The sequence below is a fragment of the Saccoglossus kowalevskii genome, chromosome 5, assembly GCF_978046115.1.
Source record: "Saccoglossus kowalevskii chromosome 5, keSacKowa6.1, whole genome shotgun sequence".
Lineage (NCBI taxonomy): Eukaryota > Metazoa > Hemichordata > Enteropneusta > Harrimaniidae > Saccoglossus > Saccoglossus kowalevskii.
In genome coordinates, this window is record NC_140645.1 from 19,592,563 (window position 1) to 19,603,269 (window position 10,707).

At 39.3% G+C, this 10,707-nt stretch overlaps 1 protein-coding gene across 1 annotated transcript; it reads left to right on the forward strand.

Annotated features, from left to right (window-relative positions):
* Positions 1-1,044: 1,044 nt before the first annotated feature.
* Positions 1,045-8,968, forward strand: LOC100372857 (uncharacterized). The gene is made up of 6 exons (XM_085499599.1): positions 1,045-1,074; positions 3,729-3,793; positions 6,734-6,904; positions 7,478-7,639; positions 7,962-8,099; positions 8,587-8,968. Exons 2-6 carry the CDS (start codon positions 3,748-3,750, stop codon positions 8,769-8,771), a joined length of 702 nt encoding a protein of 233 aa, XP_085355725.1. The 5' UTR covers positions 1,045-1,074; positions 3,729-3,747; the 3' UTR covers positions 8,772-8,968.
* Positions 8,969-10,707: the final 1,739 nt, after the last annotated feature.

Here is a 10,707-nt window from a genome sequence, read left to right on the forward strand (position 1 = left end):
ATCAATGAAAATAAATTCCATACAAAATACCCAAAAAAATCTTTTCAGCGAAAATTAATTCCAGCTAAAATAAAGTATTTTACAGTAGAGGATTTTGACCGTAATGCAGACTCGTGGTCAGGAAGCGCGGTCTTCGAATACGGCGCATGTTGAACTCCCTCGGAGACACCCAACTTAGGACTCAGACTCGTAATAGGTTATACTTGTCTGAGTTTAGGATGGTCGTTTCGTTTTGGCATTGTAATTTTTATTACATTGAACCTGTGAATTGTTTGTAGTCATTGAGCACATCTTCATTGTTTGTGTCGCCGCGAAAGCCTGCTTACCGAGAAATAAACAAAATAACCATAAACATCATGAATGTATATTTCGCAGTAACCCGGCGTTCGACATTTATATACTCTCATTAACATACAAATCATTATTTTATACTTTCGCACTTTTGTGGATTTGGCAATGGATTTCTCCCTGAGACTTGATACATTCTTTTTTTTTATTCATAGTCAGGTTTTTCATGCTCAAACCAAAACGAATGTTGCAATGAAGATAATGTCTGTAACTGTTCCAATAAAGTTGTATTGTATGCTTACGTGAAATTCTAACAGGGCTGCGCAGCGACCACCGCCCTTTAAAGTTGACGGGTCGAATTAACTTCGAAATGTATAGTCCTGTTACCAGTGTATCGTCGAAACAGTCTAAAATATTGAGGCTCCCATAATTACGGTTACTAACCAATCACGTAGCCTATCATAGTCACGCAAGGTACGCCTTATACCCATTGGTGGAATTTGTTGTGGACTATTCTATTCATACCAAGGGGTGTAAACCATAAATGAATTAATAACAGACTTCTCGGTGGTAGACAATTTGCTATGCTTATTTCAACCGCACATCATTGATTTAGTTAGTTCTGTTAGTATATCTAATAAATTGCAAGGTCTCAAAAGTATCTACATATCCATGCCCCCATCAAAACTAAAAAAAAGCTCATACAAGTACGATATGCCTTGGCCGTTCTCAGTCCGTGCTGGGTGGCCTGTGAAAGATACATCTCCCCTAGATTTCCAACAAAAGGTAAGATCATGTAGTAACTGTATAAGCCTGTAATACTATTGCAGTAGTAAAGCAACGACCGTTGTCAAGGTTGGTAATTTGTCGACTGAAAGATAATGTTCGGGTGTGGTGAAAAACAAGTAATATCATCGTAACATGACGATCATGTGTTAACTATGACTTGGGTCTTGTATGGAAATTTACAAATGAACGATCAGTCAAATACTATGTTACTGATATTGCACTACTTATACATGTATTCACCTCGAATTTTGTTCAGAGAGATCACACCCTTCTCTCTATTGAGAGACTACGCTCATACCATTGTGGAGGAAGTTTGACGCCGAACCTCCTGAGTATAATCTGTACGTGTAGCAACATGTGTTGGGGCCTTGTGGTGTTACGTGAAATACCAATAATCTGTATTTGAGTACTGTAAAATACTTTATTTTCGCTTGCAAATGATTCAGTGAAAATAAAATCCAGCGAATATACCTTTTTTTCCTATATTTTACATTCAACTCGTCAACAATCAATGAAAATAAATTCCATACAAAATACCCAAAAAATCTTTTCAGCGAAAATTAATTCCAGCTAAAATAAAGTATTTTACAGTAGAGGTTTTTGACCGTAATGCAGACTCGAGGTCAGGAAGCGCGGTCTTCGAATACGGCGCATGTTGAAATCCCTCGGAGACACCCAACTTAGGACTCAGACTCGTAATAGGTTATACTTGTCTGAGTTTAGGATGGTCGTTTCGTTTTGGCATTGTAATTTTTATTACATTGAACCTGTGAATTGTTTGTAGTCATTGAGCACATCTTCATTGTTTGTGTCGCCGTGACAACCTTCCAAAACAAGTGGCTCATTAACACACAAACATTCAAACAATTGTCTAAGGTGTATTGTGTATATTTTGATTTCGTGAATCAAATTACGAAAATGTGTGAGATGTCAAAAATAGGTTTTCCCGAGAAATTTAGCATAACGGTAAATCTATCATGATGGGCAAGGGGATTATAAAAACTTATTCTCCAGCATACTAGTATCGTGTTTTGAAACTTGAAATTAGCACCAAACTGTCATTCATGGCACTTCTGTGTTTGTCCGAGTGGTTACCATCACTGTCTTGTTATCTCCGAACATCTGTAATTGTTCAAATTGTAAAATATCAGTTATTCATTCCTGTTTGTCTTGGGAATGTTATCAGGCATTATGAACTATCAATTATTTCGCTGTTACATTACTTGTCGTAATGGCGCTTCATTAAACTAAAAGTATTCTATACGGAGAGCTGATCATAGAGCACATCCGTCCAATCATGGATGTACTGATACATCCATGGTCCAATATAAGACTGCCACGTATTAAACTCATGTCTGCCAGGACATACTGGGTCTTCATTGTCAGACTGTCTTAGAGTATTTCTGAACCACGTTCCCTCAAAGGTGTTCCGTATGTAAGCGTAGTCGCGCGCTGTCCCAAATACAGAGAGACGTCAAGACACAAAACTTTGTGAGAACCGATTACAAACAAGAAAAGGCGAACCACGTTCTCTCATAGGTGGTCCGTATCTAAGCGAAGTCGCGCGCTGTCCCAAATACAGAGAGACGTCAAGACACAAAACGTTGTCAGGACCAAATACAAACAAGAAAAGGCGATGTTTTTTTTGTTGGGGGGGGGGGGGGGGGCGAGGTCGACACCCTCGTTTTTTTGGCATCATGAATATTCATATGACATGTATTATTTATCAAATTTCGTCAATTTTTGAATATTATACATACCTCATAAAATTCTCTAGGTCAAAATGTAATAATAGTTTTAATAGAATTATTACAGAATTACAGCCGTAAAGTTTGATCAAGTTTCGTCAAATTTTGTCTAATCTACTTACCTCATGAATATTCTTGATACCGAAACTATAGAATAAATTGAATATATTCAATGATTTGTTCAGGGGTAAAAAAGAAACTTACTGGCGTCAAGTTTGTTCAAATTTTGTTGGCCTTGACTAATCGCATGCCACATGAATATGCATGAGGCTGAATCTATCGAATACATGGGATATATACACCTATGATTTTTCTAAGTTTCGTCACATTTTGAGTAAATATACTTTCGTCATGAATATTCAACTATCCAACAAATCAGATATAACCAAAACACCAAAGATGGGTGCAAATACTGATTAAGTTTCATCAAACTTTGAGTGCAATACGTGACCAATCAGTCTTAATTATTCCCTAATATAATAAGGTTTCAATAAAATGATTAAAGCGGGAGGGTGGTCACCTGCGACGCGCGGAAATTGAGTCCCAAGCGACAATAACAGCACCTGCTAAAAACGCAAAGACTGTGCCATGCATTTCTTTGGGCTCTGTGCGCGCTGCGTGGAACGCCTGTCGAGCCGGTGAAAATTCGAGAAAACAACACAAACTCAACTTTGAATTTATCCTGAACATCAGAATTCATATATGTTACACAAGTAGGGCTAATCTTGTTACACTGTTCAGGGGAGTCTCAACAACCATCCCAAAGTACCGTTTTCTGCGAATTGTTGGCCTTTGTTTTCACCGCGATGGTTGCCAGGCGGTGAAAATGCCCGGATGTCCGCCCCGAGGATATGTGCTTAATTTAGTAGTAGTTAATTTACAACAATGTTTATTTTTGATTAGGTCGATTCAGAGTAACACAATGGCATTCTTCGACGTAATATCTATGGTCACATTGTTCTCATTAGGTGAGTTGTTCTAAAAAGTCATATAATTATTTAATTTGTTGTGTTTCACTGTCTCCATGGGAGATTGTCTCCCAGAATGCATTGCACATATGCGCACTAACATGCTCAGTAGTGTGTATTATTATGTATATAGAGCTTTTATCAGGTATAAGTGCAAAAACAATTTACAGAAATAAATGTTCATTCAAGTATCTGTGGTAAAATTTGAAGTCGGCTTTTACTTGAAAAAAAGATTATACTAATAATAATACTGTAAATGTATTAATTATTCACTGTGTTTTAATTTCGCTGATAAGTAAAATTCGCTTGATTAAATTCACGTGAGCATAAAAAACAACAACAACAGAACTCATTGTTTCTCAGCAAAATTCGTAAAGCCACGTGAAAAGACTCGGAAATCAAAATATTAAATGTCAGTGAAAATAAATGGTTTTACAGTAGCAGAGAGCAGCCTATGTATGAGTGCGTCATCTGAGCCATGACAGAATCTGCTCAGTGAGTGCATATTAAAGTACGCCCTCTTTTGCAATTCGTCCTTTATAAAGGATTCACCGGTGGGGGGGGGGTGGCGGCACGAGAGGGCGCCATCCGATCTGAATGGAATGTATCGATGTCAGTCGCCGTAGCCCATCGTCTAAGCAACAACGTCCCGTTTACGAAAAGATGGAATAATTTCAGTAATTTCTTGACAGAATAATCCTCAACAAAACTTAGAAACATTTCATAGACAAAATAGACAGGCTCCAAAATTATGTCTATTGCAAAACAATTCAACCGACAACCAGTTTGACGCCACAATTTCTAGCTTGAGCCCGAATTCTACGCGTGATTTTATTGCGTTCAAAACTGTTCCATTTCAGACTGCGCATGCACACAATGTGGTTTCTCGAAATGCATACATAGGCAACTTGTCACTGATAAACGTCACCGAAAACATTTTGAGCAACTTTTCAGTACTTTGCCCCTACTTTGCCGTACTTTTCAGTACTTTGCCACTACTTTGCCACTACTTTGTCGTACTTTGCCACTACTTTGCCGTACTTTGCCACTACTTTTCAGTACTTTGTTACTACTTTGCCGTACTTTGCCACTACTTTGCAGTACTTTGCCACTACTTTGCCGTACTTTGCCACTACTTGTCAGTACTTTGCCACTACTTTTCAGTACTTTGCCACTACTTTTCAGTACTTTGCCACTACTTTTCAGTACTTTGCCACTTCTTTGCCGTACTTTGCCACTACTTTGCCGTACTTTGCCATTACTTTGCAGTACTTTGTCACTACTTTGAAGTACTTTGCCACACTTTGTAACTACTTTGCTGTACTTTGCTACTATGTTGCCGTACTTTGATACTATTTTGCAATACTTTGCTGTACTTTGCCACTACTTTGCCGTACTTTGCCACTACTTTTCAGTACTTTGCCACTAATTTACAGTACTTTGCCACTACTTTGCAGTACATTGCCACAACTTTGCCGTACTTTGCCACTACTTTGCCGTACTTTGCCACTACTTTGCCGTACTTTGCCACTACTCTTCAGTACTTTGCCACTACTTTGCCGTACTTTGCCACTACTTTGCCGTACTTTGCCTCTACTTTGCCGTACTTTTCAGTTCTTTGCCACTACTTGGCAGTACTTTGCCACTACTTTGCAGTACTTTGCCACTACTTTGCCGTACTTTGCCACTACTTTGCCCTACTTTGCCACTACTTTGCCCTACTTTGCCACTACTTTGCCGTACTTTGCCGTACTTTGCCGTACTTTGCCACTACTTTTCATTACTTTGCCAATACTTTGCCGTACTTTGCCACTATTTTGCCGTACTTTTAAGTTCTTTGCCACTACTTTGCCGTACTTTGCCGCTACTTTGCCACTACTTTGCCACTACTTTGAAGTACTTTGCCACTACTTTGCCGTACTTTGCCACTAGTTTGCAGAACTTTGCCACTACTTTGCCGTACGTTGAAGTACTTTGCCACTACTTTTCAGTACTTTGCCACTACTTTGCCGTACTTTGCCACTACTTTGCCGTACTTTGCCACTACTTTGCCGTACTTTGCCACACTTTGCAACTACTTTGCCGTACTTTGTCACTACTTTTCAGTACTTTGCCACTACTTTGCCGTACTTTGACACTATATTTCAAAACTTTGCCACTAATTTACAATACATTGCCACTACTTTGCAGTACATTGCCACTACTTTGCCGTACTTTGCCACTACTTTGCCGTACTTTGCCACTACCTTGCCGTACTTTGCCACTACTCTTCAGTACTTTGCCACTACTTTGCCGTACTTTGCCACTACTTTGCCGTACTTTGCCTCTACTTTGCCGTACTTTTCAGTTCTTTGCCACTACTTGGCAGTACTTTGCCACTACTTTGCCGTACTTTGCCGCTAGAGTGAAATATAAATGTGCTTCTGCATTCGCCATGAATTTCATAACTTGCTATGATCATGGTAAAGAGAAAACCTGTGCTTACTTTCAACAGTTAGCTGGAGTCTGATCGAAAACGTGTCTCAAAAAATACTTTTACATCATTTTCCCGATTATTTTTTCGGCTCGTAACGAATCAGTCAATTTAGAATTAACATGTATGTGCTATCGGAAAGCATTTTGGCACAATTTTACTGAAAAGACGAGTTTTTCATTGCACATGAATATTAATTAATGCAAATGAGACGATTATTTCAACCAATCGTGTCATGCAACTTCCCCCCGGGATACACGAGGTTGCGTGTGTGTGCTACTTGTATGTTTGTGTGTGTGGGGGGGGCAATTTTTTTTTGACCGAAGCGGCCTCAACGTCGATCTACTTGAGTCCAGTTTTCAACTGGCCGAGGAGCACTCCCACCCAAAGACAATGTACCGGTGGGGATGTCAGTGCGTTGACAATCGGATAAACCTGCAATTAACTTGGCTATTCCTCTTTTACAGGATGTCTGATTCATGGTACTAGTGGCGATTTTGAATGTATAAAATGTGAATACGACGAGTCTTGGGCTAGTATTTTTTCAGACTACGACTGTGTCACTAACCCGGGGTCCATGGAGACGGCCACTTGTTCTACAACGTGCTATACGTGGGCATACTACAGTGAAGACCTGTGTAAGTAGGATAATCAGCGTGGTTTTCTCCTCGTTCCGCCGTAGGTGGCGCACTGCACTCACAGTTACTTTCAAATTTAACTTTGAATTCCTTGACCGTCAAAGCCATCAATTGCAATATTTGGATCAAGAATTATAGGTATCGAACAATTCCATCTATTGGCTACAACATTACCTCTCTCCACATACAGAAAACGTGCAAAATTTGACACCAAGCTGGTGACAGAAAAATTATTAAATTATTGAGTTTAAAGCGGGGGAATCGTCACCTGCGCGTGCGTCAGATGGTTATAGAGTGTCATTGTTTACGATCAAGCCTCTACCCATGAGCCTTTGTGCGTTTTTAGCATGCGTTGTTATCGTCGCTTGGGCTCAATTCCCGCGCATGTGCAGGTGACGACCCTTCCGCGTTAATATGTTTCCAATAAAGAGTGTTTATTCCCCAAAATATGCTGTTCAATTAGTATTATTATCACGCCAACGTAAATTCCTTAACCCTGCCAGTGTTATGGTTGGCAAGTCCTTCTGTTTTCGTCCAACTTTATTTTCATTGTTTGTTTTTTATATACGTTAGTTGGTCAGTATGATTTGAAGGTGGAACGAGGCTGTGCGTCTTTGGAACAGAACAGCACGTGGTCTGCTAACCAATGTGACGAGTACGATGACGTAGATTCCTCGGAGAGCGCCTATGTATGTACATGTGATTACGAGGACAGCTGTAATGCCGATGACTCGGGTAAGTGGAAATAAAATTGGGTATGGCAAATGAATATCAAACAAAGTGCTCACAGATTTACCATTCATTTAAAAACAACCTTCAAGGTATGTGGCTCATATATTCGGGCACAGTGGCGCCCTACGGTAATGCACCGAGAGTTGTTGAGTAAAGAAAAAAAACCCTTTGACACAGTGACGTCAGTATGTAATGTTTTCATCCTACGCGCGCGTTCTACAAAACTTGTTACCACGAGATCTCGAGATCTCGCGTTATTATTTTGAAATCTCGTGACGAATCTGGCAAATAGTATGTCATTTCAATCGTTCCTCCTGTATTCTAGATTATCACCAGTGCTACTACTGTGAAACGAAAGTCAACGACTACACATGTAAAAACGACTTAGTAAATAACCACGAGCCAATAGCGTGCCTCACTGGACATTCTGGATGTGGTACTAGAACTGTAGCCTACAACACATGTGAGTATCAACAACTTTTTGTTACTAATTCCCCACGCCAACCACCTGTCGCATTTAGATTTGTTCTTCTCTCTCTCTCTCTCTCCAACACTTTGTTCAATGTAGGGGTTCAATGTCGCAGCTCGTGTTCGAATTTCACGTCAACAATTTACTGTACTGTGGGTCCATAGCTTTTCTTGTGTCGATTTTTAGTCTTTGTGATGGTATTACAATCATTTCTGATACATTTGGTATCATTAAATTTGCTATTTTCAGACCTTATGATTTTAATTGACACAGTGGAGCTATGGCTCCTCCCATAGACTTGAGTAACACAAACGTGTGACGCCAAATGACGTCGCAAATAAAAGTCGATACAGGTACACCATTTTCATATAGCACGCAACAGAAACGGAGTGGAAATAGTGTCATTGTGATAAAATCCACATCAGTAACCTCAACAAATTTCGTCATAAAACAACTCTTGTCTTAACTTTTTTCATAATAGGGCTGTTCACCGATGATGCCGAAAGATACTGTACTGACGAAGAAACTACCGACGCCGATGGTGATTGCACGACCGATAATTCGGGATTTGAGACCTGTCTCTACTACTGTTCCGGAAATGCATGCAATGACATTGAAAACATTGCCAGTAGATCCACTATCCCAACCACATTGATATTTACCTAGATTATAGCATCCCTTGTACCCTGGTGAAATCACTGCTAACCTGAGCGATAAGCGAGTAACCTTAGTCGCTCTCAACACACAGTAGCATAGAAAAGTCGCCTGGTTATTTCCCCCGATTATTTTGTACTTGTTAATTAGTTCGACTTGTATACAGTCTCTTTTTTAATTCTTGGTGATTTTTTTTCATTTAAATAAAATATTATGGGAGCGTGTAAACGGCGAAAGCCGGGTTACCGCCGCGAAAGCCTGCTTACCGAGAAATAAACAAAATAACCATAAACATCATGAATGTATATTTCGCAGTAACCCGGCGTTCGACATTTATATACTCTCATTAACATACAAATCATTATTGTATACTTTCGCACTTTTGTGGATTTGGCAATGGATTTCTCCCTGAGACTTGATACATTCTTTTTTTTATTCATAGTCAGGTTTTTCATGCTCAAACCAAAACGAATGTTGCAATGAAGATAATGTCTGTAACTGTTCCAATAAAGTTGTATTGTATGCTTACGTGAAATTCTAACAGGGCTGCGCAGCGACCACCGCCCTTTAAAGTTGACGGGTCGAATTAACTTCGAAATGTATAGTCCTGTTACCAGTGTATCGTCGAAACAGTCTAAAATATTGAGGCTCCCATAATTACGGTTACTAACCAATCACGTAGCCTATCATAGTCACGTGAGGTACGCCTTATACCCATTGGTGGAATTTGTTGTGGACTATTCTATTCATACCAAGGGGTGTAAACCATAAATGAATTAATAACTGAAATAAATAACAGACTTCTCGGTGGTAGACAATTTGCTATGCTTATTTCAACCGCACATCATTGATTTAGTTAGTTCTGTTAGTATATCTAATAAATTGCAAGGTCTCAAAAGTATCTACATATCCATGCCCCCATCAAAACTAAAAAAAAGCTCATACAAGTACGATATGCCTTGGCCGTTCTCAGTCCGTGCTGGGTGCTCATACCTCACACATTCGCCTGTGAAAGATACATCTCCCCTAGATTTCCAACAAAAGGTAAGATCATGTAGTAACTGTATAAGCCTGTAATACTATTGCAGTAGTAAAGCAACGACCGTTGTCAAGGTTGGTAATTTGTCGACTGAAAGATAATGTTCGGGTGTGGTGAAAAACAAGTAATATCATCGTAAGATGACGATCATGTGTTAACTATGACTTGGGTCTTGTATGGAAATTTACAAATGAACGATCAGTCAAATACTATGTTACTGATATTGCACTACTTATACATGTATTCACCTCGAATTTTGTTCAGAGAGATCACACCCTTCTCTCTATGGAGAGACTACGCTCATACCATTGTGGAGGAAGTTTGACGCCGAACCTCCTGAGTATAATGATCTGTACGTGTAGCAACACGTGTTGGGGCCTTGTGGTGTTACGTGAAATACCAATAAGCTGTATTTGAGTACTGTAAAATACTTTATTTTCGCTTGCAAATGATTCAGTGAAAATAAAATCCAGTGAATATACCTTTTTTTCCTATATTTTACATTCAACTCGTCAACAATCAATGAAAATAAATTCCATACAAAATACCCAAAAAATCTTTTCAGCGAAAATTAATTCCAGCTAAAATAAAGTATTTTACAGTAGAGGTTTTTGACCGTAATGCAGACTCGTGGTCAGGAAGCGCGGTCTTCGAATACGGCGCATGTTGAACTCCCTCGGAGACACCCAACTTAGGACTCAGACTCGTAATAGGTTATACTTATCTGAGTTTAGGATGGTCGTTTCGTTTTGGCATTGTAATTTTTATTACATTGAACCTGTGAATTGTTTGTAGTCATTGAGCACATCTTCATTGTTTGTGTCGCCGTGACAACCTTCCAAAACAAGTGGCTCATTAACACACAAACATTCAAACAATTGTCTAAGGTGTATTGTGTATATTTTGATT